This window comes from Molossus molossus, unplaced genomic scaffold, assembly GCF_014108415.1.
Source record: "Molossus molossus isolate mMolMol1 unplaced genomic scaffold, mMolMol1.p scaffold_m16_p_12, whole genome shotgun sequence".
NCBI lineage: Eukaryota > Metazoa > Chordata > Mammalia > Chiroptera > Molossidae > Molossus > Molossus molossus.
Window position 1 is genome coordinate 87,308,946 of NW_023425347.1, and position 27,164 is coordinate 87,336,109.

At 46.2% G+C, this 27,164-nt stretch overlaps 1 protein-coding gene across 1 annotated transcript in view; it reads right to left on the reverse strand.

The window, feature by feature from the left end:
• The window catches only part of MAN1C1 (mannosidase alpha class 1C member 1), a 133,795-nt gene extending 111,088 nt beyond the window's left edge, over positions 1–22,707 (reverse strand). The window contains exon 1 of the mRNA XM_036256875.1: positions 21,971–22,707. Coding sequence (XP_036112768.1) covers positions 21,971–22,510 — 540 coding nt within the window. The 5' untranslated portion in view covers positions 22,511–22,707. The remainder of the gene's footprint in view (positions 1–21,970) is intronic.
• Positions 22,708–27,164: the final 4,457 nt, after the last annotated feature.

Below are 27,164 nucleotides of genomic sequence, written 5' to 3' on the forward strand. Positions count from 1 at the left end.
GTCTTTCCCACTCTGTGGGTCTGCACCGCTACAGGGAACATGCCTGGGATTTCCGACGTTCAGGAAGTGCCCAAGTGTTAGTGCACTGTGCGTGCGTTTGTCAAGGACAGAAACCAAGGCTCAGAGTCTCTGGTGAAAAACACAAAGATTCTTCAGACCTGGTGCCAAGGGTTCTTCTGAGACTTGAGTGTTTAGCAGACTCAGGTGCCAAGTGGTCCAGGTGGATGCACTTTCTAAGCTGGGTGAAAACTCAAATCAAGTGTCCCGGGGTCCCCCCTGGAACGTGCCTGGCATACACGTTAAGAACAAGGCTTGTGGAATTCCTAAGGGAATGCAGCAGCAGGCTGGTTCGGCTTCTACTGTTGACAGGAAGTAGGAGACAGGTAGTCAGGGAAGAATGACAGTTTGGGGATTAGTGCGATGACAATTAGCCAAGTTCTGCTCTGCTTCTCTTTACAGAGAAAACTTCCCTTCTCTTTGCTCTTGGAATGCCATGTTAGAAGAGAGACATTTCCATGGCAACCACATACACATTTAGTGATGTGTCACTAAATCTGTGTGTGCACAAAGGCACATTAGGAGACTTTTTGAATGTGGCAAGAGAAACAGATTTTCATAATTGAATGTTGCCCTGCAGTAGAGTTTACCGTTTGCTGAAAGCCGGGGCTGCAGCAGGAGATGCTGACTCTGCCTCATCAGAACCAAGGCTCGACCCCAAAATCTCAGCCAACTTCAGATAAGGTCTGTCTCTTCGGGAGGCTTCTGCCCAGAAAGGGACACAGACAGATGGGGGAACAGTGGGGGGCCAAGATGGCCTTGGCAGAGCCGGGGAAAACAGATCATCTCACAGCTGACCAGAGCCCAGAAAGAGCAAAAGCCACCTGCATAAGAATCAGACATGACCCTGATCCTTCCCTGGTTCTTAGCACCTCATGACCCCCGGGCTCTCATCTGTCCCAACAAAGAGAATGTAAAACAAGATTAGCACCAGTATCAGACAGCTTCCCCAGGAAGTGGAACACACTAAAAAGAATGCTGAATCCAGAGCCAGAGGTCCCAGGTGTGTGTCCTAGTTCTGTCTCTTTCTAAGCACGGAACTTTGAAAGCCACTTTTTCCAAGCCTCAATCTGTAAACTGGGAATATGCTTCCTGATCACCAGATGCTCCAAGGAGGCAGTGAATGCAGGAGCATCACTGTTAAACTGCACGGCCGTTAAGCTATAAGACTGTTTATGAGGTGGCAATGATTTGGCCCATGTACCCCAGAGGAGGCCTCTGCCAGATGCAGGCTGGGCTCCCAGAGCCTGGTCACGGTGAAGGGGCCCACCTCAGCCCTGCTGAGGGTTTATGGGGGCCTGGCTCCAGGTCTCCCCTTGCAGCATGTGCCACAGCCCCAGTGCCTCTGATGTCAGCCTCCTCCCAGCCCCACATCTACCGTAGGTCCCAAGTCAGTCAGTACAGCAGACAGAAGGACAAGGGAGTTCCACTGTGTATACATTTAACTCACACAAAAACAATTCTACCTATCTGCCACCCAATCTCTATTCTCCCTATTATTCTTTCCCCACTCAGACAAAACCTGGGCTTCCCCTGGTCCAGGAAAAGAGAAACCACTACTGAAAAGCAAAGACAAGAAGCTGAATTTTGGCATTTGAGCCTCCAAGGGCCTGGATCCTGGCATTGAAAGATCGTCAAGAGTAGTTTTGACCACACATGCTTAGATTGCACTTCACATGCTTAATTCAGAACCTAACCCCAGATGCGGGGTAATCAGTTGCCTTGGCTTCAGAAAAGTGACATTGCTTTGGGGTAAGACAAAGCACCTCCATACTGGAGCCCAGGGAATCCCCCCACCCTCCATCACAGTGTTCCTTCCCCTAGCCTCCTCCAGTGGCAGGGCTTGGATCTGCCTCCTCCTTCTGTTGGCAACCAGTCTTCCCTAAGGTGAGGCCATACTGCTACCATCCCCAGCTCAGGGTCTAACACCTCATACCACAGGCACCGCCTGGACCAGGCCTCCAAAGCCCACCATATGGCCCTTCCACCAGTCAAGTCACCTGCCTTGACACATCACACGCTCCCACCAAACGGAGAGGTTCAACCATCCCTGAGGGCTGGGCCCTGGACAGCCCAGCTGCGCTTGTGAACTCAATCCTCATTCCCCAGGCCCTGTGTTCCCTCCCTGCTCATTCCTGATGCCACTGGTCCCCGCTACCCGACATGAGGCTCACCCCAGATAACTATTTTGGTTTAAGCCAGCGGGATGGTGCAGCCGTTGTGGAAGTTGGGAAGTTGGGCAGTTCCTCAATAAGTTAAACATAGAACTACCATGTGACCCAGCGAGTCCACTCCTAGGTATGTACTCGAAGGAATGAAAAACATCTGTCCACCCAGAAAAGTACACATGAAATGTTCATGCAGCATTACTCATAATAGCCAAAAGCTAGAAATATCCCAAATGTCCATCAACAACAGGTGGACAGAGAAACTATAGGTGATATGTCCATACAAAGGAACATTATTCAGGCCTAAGAAGAAATGAAATGGACACATGCTACATCATGAATGAATCCTGAAAGCGTCATAATCATATTACATGATTCCATTTATAAATGCAAACTATTCAGAACAGAAAAATCCATGGAGACAGAAAGCAGAACAGTGGCTGCTGGGCTGGGGGTGGGGTGGGTGGGGAGTGGCTGCTCAATGGGTACAGGGCTTCCCTTGGGAGTGATAACAAAGTTTTGGAACCAGACAGTGGTGATGGTCACACATCATGAATATACTTATTGCTACTGAACTATACACTTTCAAGTGGTTCGAACGACCCACTTTGTCACCTGTATTTTATGCACATTGTTTTTAAAAGGTTACCACATCACACAGCAGGCTCTGCAGCCTTAGAGCATGTGAGATTTTGGAGTCTCTGGAGCTCCAGGCCTGGAGAGGGCATGCTGAGGACAGAAAGCTCGGGCCCAGAGCAGGCAGCAAGCGCGTACAGAGTCAGGAAGTTAAACACTTTTCAACACAGCTGGGGACTACAGCAAGGTCTCTGCCTACAAAAAAAACCAGATGGGTGCAGACGAGCACGGATGAAGGCATGGGAGCTCACTTTAGCTCAGCACCTCTCCGAGGAGGCTGGGCAACCCTCCACGGGCTGTTGTGGAAACACAGTGACCACAGGGAAGGAAAGCACCAGTTTTTTGACAATGAACCAGAACTGACCAGCACTCGACATTTCACCTGTTACCCATGGGACAAGTGGACTTAAATATTCAGGATGCTCAGACCACTACAGAAGTCAGAATGATTCAGGCAAGACAGAAAAAGCCCAGCCTACCTGGCTGCCAGAGACAGGGGCTGCTTGGGCAGCAGAGCTTTCGATATTTCTTCTACACACACAGCCCAGCGGGGAAGTCTGTTTCTGTTCCCAGGCTGGGGCCAGGAAGCAGGCGGCTTCTGGGGTGAGGGCTCAGCCAACAGGAGAAAATCTGGGAGGGTGACCAGGGTGAGGAAGCCATTCAGACACTCCTTTGATGGCACTTTCAGCAGGGACTCTGCCAAAGGACCCTTCCTCCTTCGATGGTCAGGGGCGTGGTTTCAAGAGAATCTATCCATTGGAGTGGAGGGTTCCGGCCACAAGCCGAGAAGAATGTAGTGGTATCTATTTGGCCACTGCCTTCTGCTTTGGTCACAGGAAAAAAGACAAAATGCATCTTTACCACTCCACAATTCCTTCCTTTCCTCGACAGCGATGAAGATTCAACTGGGCCTTATCCCGCCACGGTGACGATGGAGCTGGCCTGCCAATCGTGAGTGAGTGGCCAGGCCAGGGATGCACACACCCCGTTTCCAGAAAGGAGCTGGAGGAATGGCCCCACCTGGGACAAGGAGGAAGCAAGCTACAAGGCTGGGCCCAGTCAGCTTCAGGCCAGGAGATGTCACATCCCATTCTCGGACTGGCTGCTGGGTCTCGGTCAGAAGTCAGAGGGCAGACAGCTCAGAGCACCCAGCTCTTCTTAGCAGGGACCTGATGGCGAGTCCTGACATCCCATCAGGAAACAAAGGGGAGAGCAACTCTATCCCTGATGCCAGCAGGGAAGGAAAGCTAAAGAATCAGTGGCGATGGAGACAGTCCTCTGGAGCTGGGAGCGGGTGGGAGGAGCAGAAACTAAGGGCAGGCCCCTCAGGAGGGGCACTGGCTGCAAGCTTGCATGAGACCGGGAGCTGCCCACTGGGCACCATGGGCACCCAGGTGTGGCAGAACAGCTGGTGAAAGGAGAAAGGAAAGTGGACAGGTTCTCCTGGTCCCTCTGCCACCTGACTCTACCTTGTCCCGAAGGCTCTGACCCCTGTGCCTTTCAGTCCCAGTTTTCCTTGCATACCTTTGTGTCAAGCCTTCAACCCGTGGCATGCCATACGATGACTTCTCAGTCCGCATCCCCTGTGCCAGCACTCCCACCAGCCCCAATCCCACATTCCAGCCACCTAGATTTCTCAAGCATTATCTTTTTTTTAAATCCTCACTCGAGGATATTTTTCCATTTTTTGTTCAGGTAGAGTGGGAGGGAGAGAGAGAGAGAGAAACATCGACGTGAAAGGGACACATCGAGTGGCTGCCACCCGCACGACCAACCAGGGCCGGGGACAAACTGCAACCGAGGCAGGAACTGAACACGGGTCTCTCAGGACCGCAGGCCGATGCTCTAACCGCTAAGCCAAACCAGCCAGGGCTCAAGCATTATCATTTTTATTGTGTCTAGAATTCAACTCTTCTCCCCTTCCCTGGATTTCTCCCTGTCCCCAGTTCCTGATGTCCCCATCTCTCCCAGGTGGAAACCTTAGCCATTCCAAACGTCACCTCCCACACCCACGCCTGTGACACCTCCCAGACCCAGCACACGGAGCTTCTTGCTGTTTCGCAAGCCCACCGCCCCACTTCTCTCCACATCTGTCCTTTCCTCGAAGCTCACACCAAGCCTACATGGCTCCCCAGCGCTCTGTCCACTCCTTTCTTTTGGAACCTTCATGGTATCACAACTGTGTACACGCTGTACACTGTGCACACGCCTGTCGCACCCTGACTAGATGCTGTACTCGTTGAGGGCAGAAGCCTCATCCTGCATCCTCAGCCTCTAGGGCATTGCTGGGCACGCCTTCAGAGCAAGGTAGCTTCTCTGAAAAAGTTGAACTAGAACGAGACAGATAAGCAGCAGGTTGTTAATATTCCTCTCACTACATATCAGTTCAACTACATTATTTCATAAAGTCTGGTTTGAACCTGTTTGACAACTAGATTTCCAACACGCATCAGCTCTGCAAATTCTGGCAGTCACATGAAGGCAGTTCCTAGAACAAAAATGATAGGGGAAAAACCCAGCAGCTAAAAGGATGTAGGACTGGGGATTATAGCAAGACAAAAATGAGGGGAGAGAAGGTTGGGCCCAGAAAAGCCCCAATCCCTCTCCAACCTAAGGACTGGCATCCACCTGGGAGAACTGGCAGAAATGGACCCTTGCAGAAATGCCTCAGCATCTAATTAAACATTTTAGACTTCAGCGCACACGGGAAGGAAAGCCACATCCCCCATGGAACCCTGACAAATGAGTCGTTTCCAACCCATCTATCACCGCAGCATCTGGGTTCCTCAGGAAGATGAAAATAAGACCAATACATAAATGAAAACCAATATACAAACAATCGTCTCCCCACACAGGCCTCCAGGATGCCGCAGCTACACCCATCTGCCAAGCTCCATCCTCGTCACTGCTCCCTGCAGCCAGAGGCCTCCCAGTAAGCACGCGTTAATATAAGGTTTAACGACAGAGGGAAATCTCTTCTCTGAGGGCTGACTCTCCATTAGTGCTAAATGCCCACCCCCTTGAAGCTGGAATGAAACAAGTTTAGGATAAAACGGACTTGTTCTATAGTCCAGATCAGCCAACGAATTTGCTAGAAATAGTTGGGACAGATTGAAGAAAGACTGCAACTTGGCACCAGTTGAGAATTCAAAGGTTTCTTGCATGGAAACAGCTCTCAAGGGGACTGTCACTAAGCTGTGGGGAGGACACTCACACTAATACACAGAGTCTTCTCACCTCCTGTAGCTTCCCCGGGAAGGGGCCTGGAGAGATTTGATCTGATCAACCCAGGACTGCAAAGCTCAGGTTAGGTCACGTGCAGCTCCTGACAAGGTGGAGAGATGAAATTGCAGGTGCTGCTGCCGTGACTCTGAACACCAGGGGCTGGGTTTGGCTCTTCCACTTCCTCAATCTCTCCTTTTTCCTGAGCATCTGTTATTTAATTTTAAGGCACATGCAGCAGTGTGAAAAGGCTGCTGTTAGCTGGAAAGCGGCAGCCACAGGAGGGAGGGCAATGGCCTTATGGGAAATTTACTTCTGGGCAAGCAACTCTTTTCATTTCAGATGTTTATGTCCCACCTGCTTCCCCAGTAGAGATTTAGGTGGGACAGGCAAATATTTATGCAGCTAACCAAGGTTTCTCTCCCTCTACACACGTGTGTGTGGTGGGAAGTGAGTCAGGCGCATGACAATGTTACACTGTAAAATTTCTCAAAGCCAGAGGTTTCTTTGCTGTTCCTTCAGCTCATATATATAGCCTTCAGTGTATAACTGAGGCTCAATAGCTGGTGTTTTCAACATTTTTTTCTTACAGTCTTAATAAATTCATGGCTTTTCTTGATCATGTTAACAGCACATGCTCTGAACTCTCGAAAACTCAGTTTTAACTGAGTCTTTTCCCAGGCTCATTTTTCTTCCCTGATCCTGGTTGAGGTCTTAATAAATATCAAACATTTCTAACCTCGTCCATAAGTGGATAAAAGGGAAATCTAACCAGAAAGGAAATACAGCCCAGGTGAAGACAAAACCGCCAAAGATGAGTTCTAACGCTCGGTGCACATTAGAACCACCTGGGAAGTTTTTAAAACTCCCATTGCTTAGGCTTCACCCCAGACCAATTCAATCCAACTCTCGGGGGGGAGGGGGGGGGCTGGGAGTCAGTATTTACTAAGATCTCTTAGGGGGTTCCAGATTGCAATAAAGGTTAAAATCCCTGTTCCAAAGATTAACGAGACCAGTTCTTTTGAATCCCTACCAAGATTATGGCAATTTCTGCTTTATTCCATCCCAAAGTGAACTCTTCTTCCAATGATCACTCATTAGCTTTCAGATGATGTGATAGAAAGAATGTCAATCTAAGTGTCAGGAGAAGAGATTTAAATCAGTGCATCACAATTTAAACTGGCAGGGCCTGGAGTGGGTCACTTCCTTTTTCAGGGTCTTTGTTCTCTTTGCTAGAAAATGGAATTACAGTAGGTGCTTGTGGGCCACAGGCTGTTGTGGGGGTCAGCTAAATTCTTGATGGGAAGCTAGGGCTCTACTAAGAATACCACACATGGGAGGAATTATTGATCCGATCTGTCCATGAGAGGGTGGACATCAGCCCAGCCCAGCACCAACTCCTTCCAAAGCAGACCTCCTGGAGATTCTCCCCGGGGATTTAAAAGACAATGGGTGGTACAGAGGCCAGAGAGTCAGAAACCCTTTTTCTAACATGCAAGACTTTAAATTCCAGGGCTGACAAACTGGAATTCTGCTCCCGCAGGTGCCAACTTTAAGAGCACTTGACTCAGAGCACAGAAAATCTTATTATGCTTTAATCTAATGCAGCCTAATCACAGGAAGTGTCTAACACTGCTTGTCTCCCTCAGCCCCATCTGGACTGATGCCACTTGGGTACCATTCTCACTATTCCAAGATCAATAACCAGACACAGACCTCCTGCATGATAACAGGGAGGCTAGCACAAGACCACCTTTGAGAGACAGCAGTGTGAAGTTTCTACCCCTTACATAATATTATACACCCAGGAAGGCCTGTATCTGAAACTGCTAGAAGTCTCTAGACCGAGCTTCTGTTTTTCTGTCAATACATGAACCTCTCTTACAGAGAGTTTCCTTCTATTCTCAAGTTGCAAAACTGCTTGTATTTGATAGGCTGTTCTCTAAAAGTCCAGTTCTGGAAGCAAGTAACGAAAGTCTTTTCCCATGATTCTTTTAATTAAAAACCAAGACTACGCCAGAACTCTGTCAGGTATGACTTGAACAGACATGGAGAGTGTCTTCTGGAAAAGCTGGAAAGGAGGAAGACTTGCTAATTTAGGTCAAGAACACAAGTACAGAAAAACAAAAAGGTGCTGAAATTTCTTCCCAGGAGATCAGCATTGATTTGGCAAAGTGTAGGTTTAACCTCTGAGAAGCTCATTTTAGTAGTGACAATGGGGAGAAGGATCTTAAATAAGAGACATAACTTTTATTCAACCCCCACATGCCCCGATGAGACAAATGCAATTAAAGGTAGCCTTTTCAAAAAGATACTACATTTATTTCACTCTGCACTTTCCTGAACAAGGGGGAATAAGAGATCAGGTCTCATAGATGCACCTTGGAAATCTTTTAGCCATGTACATTAAGCTTCTTTCCGATCAGTCATTCAGCTATTTGGCCTACACAAACAGTGTTTTGTTTTGTTTTTAATATGGGGATTTACAAACCAAATTTTAAAAAGTAGTCATTAGACTTAAGGCAAGGAGCCAGAGAAAATATTAGACACGTTAAAAAATCCTCAGAGGAATGTCACACTAATGGAGGCTGCTGGAACATCACAAATACCAACAAATATTTCTTCTAACATCTAAAAGAAGAAAAGCAAAAAATGCACACTTAATTTAAGATGACATCAACCAGAAATTAGGAGCCCTTTTGAGAACTATCGTCTCTATTCAGGGTATGGCTGCAACACAAAATTATATTTCATGCATCTAATACCCATGAACAAAAATTAATAAAATCTTTAAATATCTAAACTACACTAAAATATGTACATTAAATTCCATGCACTTGACTCAGTCTTTAAAGACCTACTCAAGTCTGCTTATTCGTACTTTACATATAATGCTAACAGGCTATATTGAATGGTTTCCTAGCTAACTGCAGATTAGAAAATAGCAAAATAGAAAGAGTATAGAATAAAGCAGCAAGAGGCAGGTATCCTGGCAGCTAAAAGCACTGACAGCCTAACAGAAGGGGAAGAAAAACTGCTTAAAAGAAGACATATCTAGAATCTCAAAAAAGTAATATTCAAAATCTTTGCCATAAAATTTAAAAATGAGTAGACACATGTAGGAAAATGTGAGCCACAACCATGAGATCAATGGTCAACAGGGACAGACCAAATGACGACAAATTTGTTAGAAACTGCAAGAATTTTCTGAAAAGCTATGTAATAGCTATTATATTATACATATGCTCTTAGGGTTTAAAGGAAAACATGGAAACAATGAGTGACTAGAGAGGACATATTAGAGAAACAAAAATAACAAAGAAAAAGTCCAAATTAAATTCTAGAAGTGGAAAAAATTACTTGAAATAAAAAAATTCACTGGGTGAACTTAATAATAGATTGAACACTACAGAAGAAAAGTTCAGTAAACTTGAAGGTGGGTTAGTATAAATTATCCATACCAAAGCACAGAGAGAAACAAAAACTGAAAAGAAAATGAATACTCAGTGACCTCTAGGAAAATATCAAGGAATCTACCTTATATGTAACTAGAATTTGAAAAGAAAAGGAGATCGAGTGAAGTAAAAAAAAAAAAAAATTAAAGAACACGGTGGGTGTGGCTAGTGGATTAAGCATCATCCCATACACAAAGAGGTTGCCAGTTGGATTCCCAGTCAGGACACATGTCTAGGTTGCAGGCTCACTCCCCAATAGGGGATGTGCAGGAGGCAGCTGATTAATGTTTCCTTCTCATTGATGTTTTTCTCTCTCTCTCCCTCTCCCTTCTTCTCTAGCTAAAAATAAATAAATCAATGAAAACATATTTTTAAAAATATTAAAGAAATATGGGCAAAATGTTTCCAAACTTGATAAAAAAAAAAATTAACCCAAGAAGCTCAACAAACCCTAAGGAGGATAAATAATGATATTCACACCTAGATATAGTATAGTCAAATTACTGAAAACTAGAGATAAAGAGAAAAATCTTAATAGCATTCAAAGAAAGGGGGAAAACATTATTATATGCAAGGGAATATATCCTAACCTCTCATCAGAAACAATGCAAGTTATGAAACAATGGGTCTTTTATTTAAAGAAAGAAAGAAAAGAAGTCAACTTAAAATTCTATATCCAGCAAAAATATCCTTTTAAAATGGAGGCAAAAATAGAAACATTTTCAGATAAACAAAGCTGCAAGAATTTGTTACCAGCAGACCTACAATACCAGAAATGTTAAAGAGTTTTTCAGGCTGAAGGGAAAATGCTACTACACAGACATACGAGAAGGAATGAAGAACATTATAAATGGTAAATATGTGGGTAAATAATAAGACTCTAATTTATTAACTACTTTAAGAAAATTGACTGCTTAAAGCAAAAATAATGCCAATGTATTACAAGGTTTAAAACATATAAAGAAGCAAGATATATGGCAACTACAGAATCAAGATTAGAAGAGGATAAGTGGATATTAGTAGACTGTCAGGCTAGATAAAGAAATTAGAAAAAGAGAATAAATTAAGCCCAAAATAAGCAGAAGAAAATAAAGAGTTAAAATCAATAAAATTTAAAAATTAGTATCAAAAAAAGATCAAAAGTTGGTTCTTAGAAAAGATCAGTAAATCTGATAAACTACTAACTAAACTACTTTAAAGACTAAATCAGAGAAATCAAGTACTAGTACCAGGAAAGAAAGAGAAAACACCACTCTAGATCCTACAAACATTAAAAGGATAATGAGAATCGTAAAAACAATGTCATTTCAATAAATTCTACAACACGGATTTGGTAAGTTTCTTGAAAGTGAAATTGACAAAACTGACACAGAAAACAGAAGTTCTGAAGAGCCTTATATCTGTTAAAGTAACTGAATTAATCGTTTAAAACCATACACACACACACACACACACACAAATCCTCTCGCTCTAGATGGCTTTAGTGGTGAATTCTATTAAACATTTAAGAAAGAAGTAAATTAGTGTTACACAAACTTTTTCAAAAATAGAACACTTTTCAGTTCACCTTACGAGGCCAACATAATGCTTTACCAAAACCAGACAAAGGCTTTACAAGAAACTATAGACCAAAATCCCTTATAAACATAGATGCAAAAATTCTTAATCAAATATTAAAAAATCAAATGCACGTTTGGTTTAACATTCTTTTAAAATCAATATGATTCACCATGTTAATAGCATTAAAGAAGAAAATCATATGATGATTATCTCCATAAATAAAGGATAAAAACATATGGAAAAATTCAATCCCCAAAACCACATTTGAATAAATTTCAATCCCATTCCTGATAAAAACTCTTAGCAAATGAGGAATAGAAGGGGACTTCCTTTTTTACTTTTTTTTTTTTTTATCCTCACCCGAGGATATTTTCCATTTTTTGTACAGATAGAGTGGGAGGGAGAGAGAGGAAGGAGAGAGAGAGAGAAACATCGACTGAAGGGACACATCGAGTGGCTGCCACCCGCACAACCAACCAGGGCCGGGGACAAACTGCAACCGAAGTACGTGCCCTTAGCGGGAACCGAACCCGGGTCTCTCCGGACCGCAGGCTGACGCTCTAACCGCTGAGCCAAACTGGCCAGGGCAGAAGGGGACTTCCTTAATCTGATAAAAAGCATCTACCAAAATCTACATCTAACATCATACTTAGTGGTGAGAGACAATGCTTTTCCTTTGCTATCAAGAACAAGGCAAAGATGCCAGTTCTCACGTCTTATTTAACATTGAATTGTAAGACCCTAACCAGTGTAATGAAGCAAGAAAAAGAAAGTCATAGCCATTGGAAAGGAAAAAGTAAAACTGTCTTGATTCATAGACAACATAATTATGTGCATAAAAGATCCTAAAAAATATACAAAAAATTTAATAAATAGACTCAATAAGGTCACATAATGCAAAACCAATATACAAAAAGTCTATTGTATTTCTACATACTAGCAGCAAACAATTGAAAAATAAAATTTAAAGAATATTATTTTAAAATCAATATGATTCACAATAGTGTTCTATTTTAAAGCATAAAAATATAAATACTTAGAGATATAGTTAATAAAAGATATGAAAGGCCTCTACATTGAAAACTACAAAACATTGTTCAGAGAAATTAAAGAAAATCTAAATTAATGGAAAGAGATACCACATTCATGGACCAAAGACTTAATACTGTTAAGATATCAATTCTCCGCAGTTTAATTTATAAATTCAAGAAAATCCAATCGAAGTCTCAACAGGATTACTTGTAGAAACTGATAAGCTTATTCTCAAATGTATGCAGAAATGCAAAGGACCTATAATAGCCAAATCCATTCTGAAAAAGAAGTTCAAAAATGGAGGAATGACAGGACCTGTTTTTAAGACTTATTATAAAGCTCCAGCATGAAAAAAGTATGAATTGGCATCAAGATAAATCAGTAGAACAAAAGAGTCCTGAAAGGGAACCACATGCACACATGGTCAATTAATCTGACATGGCATCAAAGCACTTCAATGGGGAAAAGAAAACAGTGCTAAGCACCTGGAACATCTAAATGGAAAATAATGAACCTCAACCCCTACCTCACATCATATACAAAAATTAATTTGAAGTAGATAAGAGACTTAATTGTAAAAACTAAAATGATCAAGCTTTTGGAATTAAAAACAGACTATCGCCCTGGCCAGTTTGGCTCAGCGGTTAGAGCGTCGGCCTGCGGTCCGGAGAGACCCGGGTTCGGTTCCCGCTAAGGGCACGTACTTCGGTTGCAGTTTGTCCCCGGCCCTGGTTGGTCATGCGGGTGGCAGCCACTCGATGTGTCCCTTCACGTCGATGTTTCTCTCTCTCTTTCCCTTCCTCTCTCTCCCTCCCACTCTATCTGTACAAAAAATGGAAAAATATCCTCGGGTGAGGATAAAAAAAAAAAAAAAAAAGACTATCTTCATGACCTTGGGGTAGGCAAAGATTTTTTTTTTTTTTTATCCTCACCCGAGGACATTTTTCCATTTTTTGTACAGATAGAGTGGGAGGGAGGGGAAGAGAGAGAGAGAGAAACATCGACATGAAAGGGACACATGGAGTGGCTGCCACCCGCACGACCAACCAGGGCCGGGGACAAACTGCAACCGAGGTATGCGCCCTTAGCGGGAACCGAACCTGGGTCTCTCTGGACGGCAGGCCGATGCTCTAACCGCTGAGCAAAACTGGCCAGGGCAAAGATTTTTTTTTTAATCCTCACCCAAGGATATTTTTCCATTTCTCTTCAGATAAAGTGGGAGAGAGGGAGAGAGAAAAAGAGAGAGAGAGAGAAAAAGAGAGAGAGAGAGAGAGCAAGAGAGAGAGACATCGATTGGCTGCCTACCACACGACCCCAACCAGGGCTGGGGACCCAACCACAACTGAGGTACTTGCCCTTGACCAGAATCGACCCTGAGACTCTGGTCCACGGGCTGACGCTGGGCCAAACCAGTCAGGGCAAAGACTTTTTTTAAGTCCACACATAAACAATAACCATAAAATAATATATCAATACATTGGAGTTCATCAAAATTTAAAACCTTTGCTCTCTGAATGACAGCATTAAGAAAGTAGAGAAATAAACCAGAGAAGGGCAAATACACATATATCTGACAAAGAACTTATATATAGAATATGTAAAGAATTTCTAGAATTCAATAAGATGATAAAAAATCCATTTTTTAAAAACCAAAACAAGGCAGAAGATTTTAATAGACACTTAAGAGGAAGATATAGAAATGGCAAATAAACACATGAAAAGATGTTCACTATCAGTAGTTTAACAGAGAAGCCCTGGCCAGATTGCTCAGTGGTTAAAGCATCAGCCCTCCGAATGAAGGGCCTCGGGTTCAATTCTGGTCAAGGGCATGTACCTGGGTTGCAGGTTTGACCCTTGCCCTGGTCGGGGTGGTGCGGGAGGTAACCAATCAATGTGTCTCTCTCACATTGATGTTTCTCTCTCTCTCTCCTCCCTTCCAGTCTCTAAGAAAGATCAATGGAAGAATGTCCAGCGAGGATTAAAAAAAAAGGTAAGTTAACAGGGGAACAAAAAATGAAAAATCACCATAAACTATCACTGCACATCACACAGAATGGCCAAACTTAAAAGGGTGGACAATACCAAGTGTTGCTGGAGATGCAAAACACTCACACATTATTGGTGGGAGTATAAAGTGGTCTAACTACTTGGGGAAAATGTTCTAATTTCTTATCAAGTTAAACATACATATTTATACAAAAGAAAGGAAAACATGCCTGCACAAAGACTTGTACATAAAGTGTTCATAGCAGTTTTATTCATAATAGTCAAACACTAGAAACAACCAAAAAGTCCAACAACAGGTACATGGATGAACAAAACTGTGGTATATTTATATAATGGAATACATTTCAACGATAAAAAGGAATGAAGAACCGATACCACATGCATGAACAAAGCCTTGCACAAAAAGGCATATATTTTACTATTTTATTTATTTGGAGTTCTAGAACAGGCAAAATTAATCTCTAGTAACAAATCAAAACAGTGGTTGGGGGTGGATGGTAGGGGACTGACTGGGAAGGAGAAGGGAACTTTCTGAAGTGGCAGAAATGTTCTATATCTTGATAGGGGAGTGGCTTATATGGCTTTCTGTATTTGTTAAAACGTAGCAAACTGTGTATTTAGGATCTGTGCATTTTGCTATCTATATAAATTATACTTAAATAAGTAGATGGTACCTGTATCACAGAATTGTTGTAAAAAAAAAAAAAGGCAAGAACACAAGGGACAGGTGTTGAGAGGCTGACAGTCTTATCTGTACACCTTATCAGGCCCTATAGAACACTGCTGTATTGCACAGTGGGTTTAACGGTGACCACTAAGTCATGGCAGAGGTGGAAGGCGGGGAGCAGCATCTATTATTCGGCCACTGAAAATTGCTGCTATTTAGTGAAAACTGTTTGCCTAGAAGGTTCACCTGTGGAGCAGCTGACTCCCAGAGCATGCCAGATAAGAGCATAAATATTTCTCACCTATTAAGGAGTTCACTAATCAGTATGCCAAAGTTTCTTCTAAAGAAACTTCTCAAAGTTACCACTAACAGGACTAAAACAGATGGACAACTGCCCTGGTCTTTTATTAATGAAAATTCAGACTTAAGAGACATACTCAGACCCTCTTGTAGTACAAGCTGTTCTGACTGTCTGACTGCTGAGTTTGGGGAGCTCTCAACCCAAATCTTAGAAAACAGCTTTCTCAGGGGAAGAAACTCCTACAACTGAGCCTGTAGCTGTGATCTCTATGGCTTCTGTTCTGCAGGGATGGAGACACCAAACAGCAAGTGTGTGGCTTGCAGTGAGCTCTGCATTTAAGAGAACCAAAACTATTAGTTTTGAGACAATAACTGCCTCAGCTATTAACTAGCCCCCAGAGCTGAGTGAGGGTGAATGAGAGAAGGGGAAGGGGACTTATGTCTTTGAGTCCTCAAAACTCTTTGAGTCTCCAGTTTGTTTCTTACTATCCTCTGCCATGAGAATACAGAGCTAAGAAAGCCCATAGTTTCTTGTCCCCAAATTATGTAAACACTTGTGCATAAGCCCTTGGCCCCAAGGTAATGAGAAATCAAGAGCCAGGGCTTATAGTTTAAATGAGCCTGGGTTTTTTTTGGACTGCAGGTGTACAGAACTGGAATAATAATAATCCTTGGTTTATGACATTCATCCCTGCTCTGTGCATGGTCCTTCTTTTAAAGAAATGTAATAAATGCCCATGCATTCACCTGAGGCAACTACTCTCCTGAACGCTGTCCATCACGTCCTTGCTAAGGCTTTCCTGACCTGGCCCATGAGAGCAAGGTAGGGACAGAATTTCAAGCTCCTACCACCTCCCTTAACACAGGCTCAACTTAGGATGCAGAGGCAGGCACCTTCCCCCAGCCAGAGGCAGTACCTCAAGGATGGGTGCCCACCTCGATTACCAAACAGCTTCCCTACACAGGGCTTTCCAATCTGTAAGCCTGATTTATTTTTTTCAATAAGAGAAAAGATGTAAGTCCCTTTGAGCAAAGTATGCCTGATATATATCACAATATTTATTTTTGGTGGAGTAATGGATCAGTCTTCGGGGAAAGCTAGAGAAAAGGCATTTCTTGAGGTTGGATGAAAATCAGTCACTTTGAAAACCACAGGGGAATCTATATTCTTACCCCTCTGCTAACTACAATGTGAAATAGGCAGCTGACTTTTAAAAGTCATTGTATTATTTGTTTCTAGACCAAACACTAACGATAGTTAGAGATGTGAGGCCTGGGAAGCAATTGCTCCCGGGATGTCTGCGCCTAATTCCCCCATGTGATGGTGTACCTCAAAATGCAAGTGGAGATCCACCCACCTGCGGGTGTGAAGTTGTACACCTGGTGGGGACAGTTTTAAGCTTTCCTCACAGTACTCAGCTCTTAGGAAGAAGGATGAGGTATGTGGCTGAGCTGAGGATGAAAGGGTCCCCCGAAAGACCTGTCCAATTATTATAGGCCACTCTTCCTCTCTATATTAAATGTATCATAGAGCAGGACAAGAGAAAAACTGAAGGACAGGAGGAGAAAGGATATTCAATGGATTTGCAACTTAAACAGAGCTCTTCAAAGGAAAGCTATTTAAACCTGAGGTGTTCCTAGTATTAATTATCCTGAACGCCTCACAGGCTCAGATTCACATGCTACAAAGAACACACAGCCTTTTAATTTTCTACCTGTCCCTGGCACTAGTGGTGATAAATCAGACATACAGAGAAACCATACATGACTAACAAACCAGCCCATTAATGGGGAGCAAAGTTCATTTGCCAAGAAGACTTACTCAGACATAGCCACATATCATAACCAGCAATTCTGGGGGCTTAATGCAGCAGGCGTGGAAACAAGAGCCCAGGCATTCCGTGCCAAGTCGTGGGTACTCGGGCATCCTGCTGATGCCTGTTATCCAGGCTTGAAAGCTTTTACTCTCGGCTGCCCCCTCCCCACTCCCTTCAAGTTCAACTTGCACTTGAAAAATTATTGCAACTTCCTTTTCTTCTTGTTTTTTTTTTTTTTTAAACTACAACTTCTAAAGACCTCTTGGGTCATAGAGCTGTTAAGTCCCCAAACCTTGCTGTAGCCCCTACTCTGAGGCTCGGAATCAGGTACCCTAGGAAGAAAGGCCAGCCTCTGCCACCAGCAACCTTAATTGCCAGTTTATAGATCTTTACCGTAGCCACTTGTTCAAGTATCTGAGCCAACTAGGTGTCATATGCTATTCTAGGTGCTTGGGCGGATCCATAAACAAAACAGTAAACAGGTGGGGAGTAAGGGAATGATAAGAATCCCCTAAAAGCCAGTCTATTCATTTTACCATTAAAACTGAGGCACAGCCCTGGCCAGTTTGGCTCAGCGGTTAGAGCATCGGCCTGCGGTCCTGAGAGACCCGGGTTCGGTTCCCGCTAAGGGCATGTATCTCGGTTGCAGTTTGTCCCCGGCCCTGGTCGGTTATGCGGGTGGCGGCCACTCGATGTATCCCTTTCACATCGATGTTTCTCTCTCTCTGTTCCTCTCTCTCCCTCCCACTCTACCTGAACAAAAAGTGGAAAAATGTCCTCGGGTGAGGATAAAAACAAAACAAAAACTGAGGCACAGCCCTGTCCAGTTTGACTCAGCGATTAGAGCGTCATCCCGCGGACCAATGAGTCGTGGGTTTGAATCCAGTCAAGGGCACGTACCTTAGTTGTGGTTCATCCCTGGCCCTGGTTGGGTCATGCGGAAGGCAATCAGCTGATGTGGCTCTATTACATTGATGTTTCTCTGTCTCTTTCTCTCTCCCTCCCACTTTATCTGATAATAAGTAGAAAAATATCCTCAGGTGAGGAATAAAAAACAAAAACCAAAAACCTGAGGCACAGTTGAGAAACAGGAATTTTCCCTTTAGGCTGGAGTTGATGATGTGGCTAGTTGATGATTGGATTCTTAGTGGGACGGCCACATACAGTGGTGTGTAAGGGCAGACAGGATGGGGAGGATGATGAAATTTAACCCATGTTCTTCATAGGGCTAAGGGCAGCCCCATTCAAGTACTGTATTCTCATTGTCCTAGACTGCTCAGGTCCCTTTAACAAAATCCCGCTTCACTGGAAGGACAACTGAGGTTCCCCAGATGAGCAACCAATCATCATTAGTAGGACCCAGAAGAGTCTGAATCCTTTCATTGGGATGTAACCCTGATAAGTGATATACTCCCAACTCTTATCATGAGTGAGAAGAATCTGTTGAACTGAAATCCATCAGAAACCCACCTATGGCTGAGGTCTCTATAATTTTTTTTTTTTTTTTTTGGTACTTGCCCCTAGCGGGAACCGAACCCAGGACTCTCTGGTCCGCAGGCCAACATTCCAACCGCTGAGCCAAACCAACCAGGGCTCTATAATAATTTTAACAACAGTTTCCTATATTATCATCAGATCTGAAAGAGAAGACTACTAGCAAGCTGTTTTACGTTTTTACCAACCCTTTACTCCTCATGATCCCAAGCTGAGGAGCTGTCACTGTTCAATCCCACCTCTAAAGCTCAACTTATGGGTGATCGGAATAATTAACTTAATCAACTCTATAAATATCTACTCTTGACTAGGTGCTAGGAATACAGCAGTGAACACCACCACCACCAACAGCAACGCACCTCTGTCCCTGACTTCATGGAACTAACATGTTAAGTACAAAGCTGGGAAAAGCCCATCTGCTAAAAAGTCCCTGAGAAGACTGGCAGGTCTGAAAGTCAGGTATGGGAGCAAGAGTATATGTGTGACCAGCCTATTCTTCCCTCCCTCACCCCACTTTACAGAAGGAAAAATCAGGTCCAGGAAGGAGAGGAAGCAGCTTGCTCAGAGTCAGGACCTGACTCTGAGCTAAACTGTCAAACTCATGTTCTCTGGATCTCCCCTTTCCATCACATCACCTTCTCTAAGGTTCCAAAATTACAAAGTGAGGAGAAATAGTCAGTTCGAGCGACAGATTGTTTCCTGATGCATGTACACCCAGAACATGCAGCTCCAACCCATCTTATCGGCACAGACCTTGTGCCATGTCCATCTCTCAAACCAGAATGTTTATAAATATACTTCATTGATCTAGAGCCCTGTGTCCAGTCTTCATTCACTCTCATTTATCACCCTCTCTGACTCTCTCTTGATGTTTACTTTCACTTTAAAAAAAACCTCATCTTATAAGAACAGAGCCCTTTTTATCTGATGCTAGCTCCCCCTCTGCTCCTGGGGCCTAATCAATCCATGTCTGGAAATAAACAAGCTGGAGAGGAAAGCAACAGTCCCTTTTATGAAAACAGGCACCTTTCTGAAATGATCCACCCCTGGGCATGGCACAGATGGAAATTTAAATGAGGAGGAAATAAAGACATTCTTCAGCAATAGTCATATGCATTCCCCATCAGGCAGGACACCAGGAAAGGTAACTGTGGGTTAAGAGCTAAACCAAAAACTCACATTATTCAGTTGTTTGGGAGGATGGGAGAGGGGAGGGTTCAAACTCAGGAAGTCTGAAGAGGCAATAGGCTTCAAAACATAACACTGTAGCCCTGGCCAGTTTGGCTTAGCAGTAGAGTGTCGGCCCACAGACCAATGAGTTGCGGGTTCGATTCTGGCCAAGGGCACGTACCTTGGTTGCGGTTCATCCCAGCCCTGGTTGGGTCGTGCAGAGGCAACCAGTTGATGTGTCCCTTTCACATCAATGTTTCTCTCTCTCTCTCTTCCTTTCTCTCTCTTTCTCCCTCCCACTCTATCTGCAGATAAATGGAAAAATATCCTCGGGTAAGGATTAAAAACAAACAAACAAAAAAACATAATACTGTTTATAGTCCAGCCCCTCCATTCTGAGAAGCTTAAGGTCTTTAAGATAGTAAGAGGGCTCAATGAACATCAACTTCAGGTACATGCAAGTAGGCCTCTAGCTACTACTGGGGCACACGGTGATGTCAGATAGAAATATCCAGACATCTGGCACCCAACAAAGACCTCCGCCCATCAAGTTATTTTACACCCACCTGCAAAGCATAGTCTCCACACCTCCCAACTCCCACCACCTCCCAGCGACTGCAGCAAGTCATGTCCACAGACTCTGCCAGCAAGGGAGGCTGTCTTGGGCATAACCAAGTCCCCACCAGGCCACCATGACTCCCAACCCCAGGTTTTCAGAAATGGGTCACACATCCAGACACAAATGCATGCAGAAAGCCCCTCTTCTGAAGAGGACAGTAGCTAATTCTTAATCCTTTGGGGATAGTTTTGAAAATCTATGGCAGCTCTGGATACCCCATAAAAAACTGCATCCATACAGTTTATATGTAATTTCACTGGGGGTTACTGCCCTCTGAGGAGGTCTGAAAGGGCAGAAAGGGCTAAAGTGCTCAAGGCAGCCTTAAGAAAGGAAGCTGTGGGTGGTCCAGGTGAGTATTCAACAACAGTTTCTTAACCAAAAAGACATCCCCTCCTTAACGACTGCCTTTAATAAATCTTTGAGATTGCAACAAGAATTTGAAAAATGAGTGTGTGTGCACACACACAAACAAGAACTCATCTTCCTTTACGGCCTCCTAACTTGACATCACAAAATGCCCTGTGACCACTAGTTAAGGCAGTTTCTAAACAGGGCTTAGAGCAGAAGAGCTGAGTAACAGCAGAGATAAAAAGTGGGGGAAAGGCGGGCATTGGGAAGGAGGATAGTCTGAACAAGGAGAGGAAGACAACTAAGCTCTCCACCATCTGAGTAGGTCTTAGCAGGGCAGGTCCTGACCCTCACTGCCTCCTCCCCCTGGATATCACAGCAGACCTGCTGACTCCTTTGCAGCAAGCCAAGAAGTCCAGAGAGAAGCAGCCTTTTCCTCCTAGGTTCCTGGAGGTGGGGAGCATCATCTCCTTTCTAAGGAGAAGACCCTGGCCCACTGCTTGCCCACAGCCCCCCTGGTGGCCTGGGGGTGTCATTGCAGCCCCCTATGCATTGCTGGGCAAAAACCTCACACAGACAGCTCTAATAGTCAGAGGTAGAGCAGAATATTTAGGTACCAATGGCAGCTTGGCAACAGTCTTCAAGGCATGGTGAGCCTGCATTTGCTTTTGGTTTCTTAAACTAAGGCTAAGATTCAGACTCAAAGTGATCATTCTAAACCACTCTCTGGTACAATCCCTACAAGGAACAAGGCCAAGAACGACTTCATTAAGCCAATAACCCTAGAGCTTCTGTAACATTATTACCACCTTGCTGATCCTTTCTTCCTGCATCACATGCAATTATGTGCAACTGTTCCAAAGCTCGACAGAAATAGCTAACAAGAATGCACAACATCCTCTGGTTTGTAGGTTGCTGGCTAGATTACAAAAGATTTGCAGGACACCAAATACCCTCCAAATCCTGGGTTTTCAGGTAGCAGATCCCACAGGGGTTTGGAGGAAGTCAGGACTTAAGGACACACAGTTAAGAACATGGCCCTTGGCTTACTGCAAGCAGAAAGGGTGTCCATTAAAGAACCTTGTTAGAGACTCTACAAAACTCCTACAAGCAACTCCATAAAAGGAAGGAGTGGGGCCCACCTGGGCTGGGGACTGGACTGGAAAGACCAGAGTTTGGGGGTGGGGGAAAGTTGGTCCAGTGGTTCAGCTACTATCTGTCAGGGGTGGAGATCATTAACTCAACCCAGGGAAAGTGAGCAAGTAGGAATAAAGGTGGGAAGTTCCGGAGGAGAAAGGAGGGTGCAGAGTGTGCCTGGAGAGCCGAGAGTAGACCAGGGACCGGGAGTGACTGGAGCCAGGGTAAATAGATGGAGGCACAAGGGGGTCTTTTCTTTTGGGGGGAAAAAGAGTCCTTACCTCCTTGATTTTCTCCCGCTGGGTTTTAACTAGGTTCTGGGGCTCCTCAGTGTCATCGGTTCTAGTCCCCAGGACCGGGTGGCGGAGGCGGCTTCGGAACGCGTTAAAGTCAAAGCTAAATGGGATGCTCGCCTCCTGAGGTCTGAGGGCCTCGACGCCGCTGCTCCGGGCCGCTGTGGCCTCTTCCCTTGGCCTGGTGGGGTGGGTACGCCGCAGCCACCCTTTCCTGCGGCGGGTACTGGCTTGGCTGCTGGGGCCGTCCTCACCTGGGGCTGGCGCTGCAGGCGCTGGGTTGGGGGGCGACTCTTGCTCTCGGGCCGGGGGATGGCCGGGGACTTCGGCCATTACCTCCAGGCCCGGCTGCTGGGTCCGGGGGGCCAGGAAGAGGCGCTTGAAGCGAGAGGAGTTGGGCAGCAGAAAGAGGGCCCCGAAGCACAGGGTGAAGAGGCCTGAGAGGAAGAGAAGGAAGAGGAACTTCTGCGGCAACCGCAGCCCCCACGGGGAGGCCGGGACAAAGCCGGGCACTTTCCTCATGAGCATCGTGGCCTGGCACGGGGCTGGGGACAGTCAGCTCTGGCCGGCCGGCTGGCCGGGCCCCCGAGGGTCTCAGAGTCCAGGCACTTGTCAGCAGGGGTCTTGGCCAGGGGAGGTCGTCCAGGGGTGCTGCCCAAGTGGGGGTCCCTGAGAGTTTCTCCCGGTCGGGGACTGCCTGTGAAGCAAGTTCAGGGAGTTTGGAGCGAGTCTTCCCGCGCCGAGGCGGGGGTGAAGCGGTCTCGGCGGGGCCCGGGCGAGCCGGGCAGCACGGCTCAGGGCCCGGGCCCGCAAGGGCCGGCCGCGTGCAGCAGTCTTCCCTTCGGCAGCCACGCAGCCCCTCTTCGCAGCGGCCGGAGGCCACGGCCCGCGCCTTCCCGCGCTGCGGCCGCTGCTGGGGGCCGTCACATGCCGTCCGCGGTGCCCGGGCTGTCGACGCAGAGGGGCGCCTGCAGGCCTCGTCCCGGTGCCGAGCCTCACTCGGCTCCTCGGCTCAAAGTTTCAGCCTCAGAAGCAGTTTCCAGAAAGGGCAGTCTCGGGGTCGAGGCTGGCGTGTCAGCGGCGCTCCGAGAGCGCGCCGACCCAGCCAGGTCGCGACAGCGCCCGGGCTCGGCTACCGGGACACGTCCACAACTTTGCCCCGTCGCCGAGCGGCGCCGGGCGGCGGGAGCAGACAGTTCTGAGCCTGCCGGGGCAGGCGGCTTCACGGGCCCCGGTGAGCGGAGGGATGCCCGAGCCCGGGTCCGGAGCCGGGTGCCGTCCGCGACCAGCCGCGGCAGGGCGGCTGCAGCTGCGCCCGGGAGTGCGGGCTCTGGCCCGTCAACTCCGGAGGGCTCCGGGTTCCCGCTGGGATCACCTGTTCCCGGCCCCCTCCAGCTCCGCGGAGAGCGCAGCCCCGGCTGCGCCTCCCCCGCTGCAGCTGGCGTCCTCACAGCGGCCGCTCCAGACGGGCCGCTGCGGCCGCAGTCTGAGCCGCCGCCGCCACTGCCGAGCCTGCGCCCACAGGAGCGCACAACCTCCCCGCCGCCTCCACCGCCGCCGCCGCAGCCCCGGCTTTCACTGAGACAGCACCCTCGGCTCCGCCTCCCGCCGGGCCACGCCCTCCGGCCACGCCCACTGCGCGCGCCCATTGTCCACCTCGGCCGCGGCGCCGCAGCCAGGCCAATGGCCTCACGTCTGGGGGTAGGGAGTGCGGGGCCTCAACGAGGGAGGGGAGAGGGAAAAGGACCCCAAGCCACGCCCCCTCCCTCAAATGGCCAGCGCTGTGCACAGTCCCCACATCCCACCAGCACCAATGGTCCAGCTGCGCGGGGTTGGTGAGGGCGGGGGTGGGGAGCGGAGCGAGGTCATTGGCTGCCTCAGAGAGATCCCTGTTGGGCCGCAGTCGCCCATTGGTTCGTGCCAGCGTTCGCTAGCCTGGAGGCGACCCAGACCTATCCCCCAGACCTATCCCCCCACCCACCCACCCTCCACCCCCCGCCCGCACCACTCTGGTTGTTGGTTCCTCGGGGGCTGGAGATCTAGCTAGTCTGGAGGACTCCAGCCATCGTTAGGTAACTCCTCTCACCCCTCAGTGTCAGTCCAGGATTGGCAGGATGCTGGGGGCCTATCCAAGGGTCTCCAGATCTTACCCAGGTGCTGCTGTGGCAGGCTGTGAGGAAAGGGTGGCTGGAGCCAAGCCAGGGAGCTGTGGCTGAGGTTGGGTTGGGTTAAGGCAGTGGGTCGACTGGACCCCCGCAGACCACTGCTCTGCCTTCCTTTTCCCTCAGCCCATAACGAGGTCAGGACCCCTGGGGTGGGACAGGGAGAAATGCTAACCGCAGAGGTAAAAGGGCAAGAAAGGAGAGACCTGGTCTTGTGTACAGAACACCACACACACGTGGCATGCGTACCTAGATGCCTGCATGTGTTTATGTGCACTTCTGTGTTCCTATGCATAGATGCATATGCACCCAGAGATTGCGTGTGGGTGTGTACTTGCACACAGACACACACTTAATTTAGGTGTGGGCACCAAATGATTATACAAAAGCATACATAGACATAGACATATTAGTACATATTAGTACAAATATTGACATATGCACTCACATACCCACAGATGCACAACAGATTGGTCCAAAAACATGCACATGTACACACTGCCCGAATAAGTGTGTACCCACCTCAAGGCCCTCACTCCTTCCTCCTTGGATTTAAATCTTTCTTGTCTTTTTTTTCTGGTTAAACCTAACCCAGGGCAAAGCAACATTGTGCTGTGTGGGTCTTTCATGCAAAACACTTTATAGAGACAAATAACAGCAGAGGGAGAGACAAATTAAGAGGTGTAATAGGCAAGAGGGAAAATATCTGCTTTCAGCTGCAATTTAAAATGAAATGCAGCGTTGACGAGACAGAAAATACTGCAGGGAGGCCTTTCCCGACAGAGGAATTGGCCCAGGCAGGCTCTCACCTCGTAAATCTTGCTTCTTCCCTGAGGCCTACTATGGATGGGCTGTTGGGACTCAGACATCCTTGTACCTCTGGTCAGGCCACGGACAGCGGACCCTCTCCTGATATTTAAATACCCTTGCCATGTAAATCACTTTCAGTTGAAAATAAAAAGCTAGTCTGGGTAACAGGTGCAAATAATTTGGTCATTGGGTTGAATAGTCCCTCCCAACCCCACACATTTTTTTTTTTATCCTCACCTGAGGACATTTTTTCATTTTTTTGTTCAGATAGAGTGGGAGGGAGAGAGAGGAAGAGAGGGAGAGGGAGAGAGAGAGAGAGAGAGAGAGAAACATCAACGTGAAAGGGACACATCGAGTGGTTGCCACCTGCACAACCCAACCAGGGACAGGGACAAACTGCAATCGAGGTACGGCACTGAACCCGGGTCTCTCTGGACCGCAGACCGATGCTCTAACCGCTGAGCCAAACCAGCCAGGGCCAACCCCACAAATTCTAATTCAGATGTTTCAGTCTCTGGTGAGTTTCATTGACAGGAGTCAGTTCCCTGGAACCATCATAGACAAAGATGTGATCCACTTAGATACAGGAGCCCAAAACCTGGCCTGTCCTGTCCTGATTCCTAACACATAAAAATCTCCTCACTGAATCTGACCTCTGGAAGTGGTAGGCTTGTCTCTGGAGAACCAGGCAGGAACCCAGCTTTCCTTGAAGGTACCCCACATTATTACACATTGAAAGAGTAGGGGGATCGCTCTTCAGTCCCCTGAGAAGGCAGGGCCCGGGAGAAAGGGAGGCAGGCAAGGCTGAGTCTCAGAAGGACATGTCTGTTTGAACTGTGATGATGCCTGGGCCAGCCTGTGGTATGCTGGTGAACCAGGGTAGAAAGTGGGGCTTCAGCAGGACTAATATGTCTTCCACAGACTCAGGCTACAAAAACCAGAGCCCAGAGGGGAGAACTCCATTACCAACCAGAATCATTTGGTGATTATACAAAGTTGATAGTACCATAACCTTTACAATCTTTCCAGCAAGCTCATTGAAACTCTGGAGGTCCCCATCCCACCCTACCTCTATCCCCTATAGACCTTACACATACCGTGGCTATTGTCTCACTGGATTTTAATGTTGATATGCTGTCCCATAGCAGACACTGAGTTCCTCATGGCAAGGACCGTGGCTTGTTCATATCTCTGACTGCCCTAGGTCTTAACTACAATGCCTTGCACATAGGCACTGTGTTTGTTGAGTAATGAATAAATAAGTGAGTGGATACCCATTTCACAGGAGAGGAAACTGAGGCTCAGGAAAGGGAATAATAGTGAACTAACCTTTTCTATGTATCAATTACATATTGCTTCATTTACTTTTTAGGACAATCTTATGAGGTAGATACTATTAATATCCTCATTTTACAGATAAGAATACTAAAGCTTAGAGAGATTGAAAGTTAGTTAACAAGTGTCTTTCTCAGTTTAATTCAGAAATTCGAGTGGGGTTGGGCAAAGAAATGAAAGCTATTTAAAAAATCTATTTATTCTGCTCACAAACGTATTGAAATTAGATGCTAGGTATCACACTAGTCTCGAGAGGACATAAAGATGAACAAGGCATGCTCATCTGTCATTGCTGATTCATTCATTCTTTTAGTGAAGAACTGTTTATTGAACACATATTACATGCCAGGTACAGAGAGGCTGGGCATAACAGCCCCAAATAAGGCAGGCATGAAGCTTCTCTTTAGGAAATTGCTTGTCTGAAAGACAATAGGTACCAATTCAGCCCATCAGGAAGGGAACCCCAGGCACTAAGCACTGTGCTAAATCCTCCACTCTCTTCCTATCCAACCCTCACAGTGGTCCTCTCTGAAGCAGGCCGTGAGATCCTAATTTAACAGATGGTGAAACTGAGGCTCGGGGGTATGACATGACCTTTCCAAAGTCATACAGGGAATAATTTGTAAATATGAGAGAAAACCAGATTTATCCCGGAATTCATGCTTTTTCTATTAATACTATTGATAACAACTAAGATTAACGGGGAACTCACTATATGTCAAGCCCTTATAAAAGCATGTTATAGAAGCCCACTTATTTGATCCTTACAACCACCCCATGAGACAGGTACTATCATTACTGACATTTTACAGAAGAGGAAACTAAAATACAAAGATGTTAAGAAACTTGCTTAATGTCACACAAATGAGAAGTGA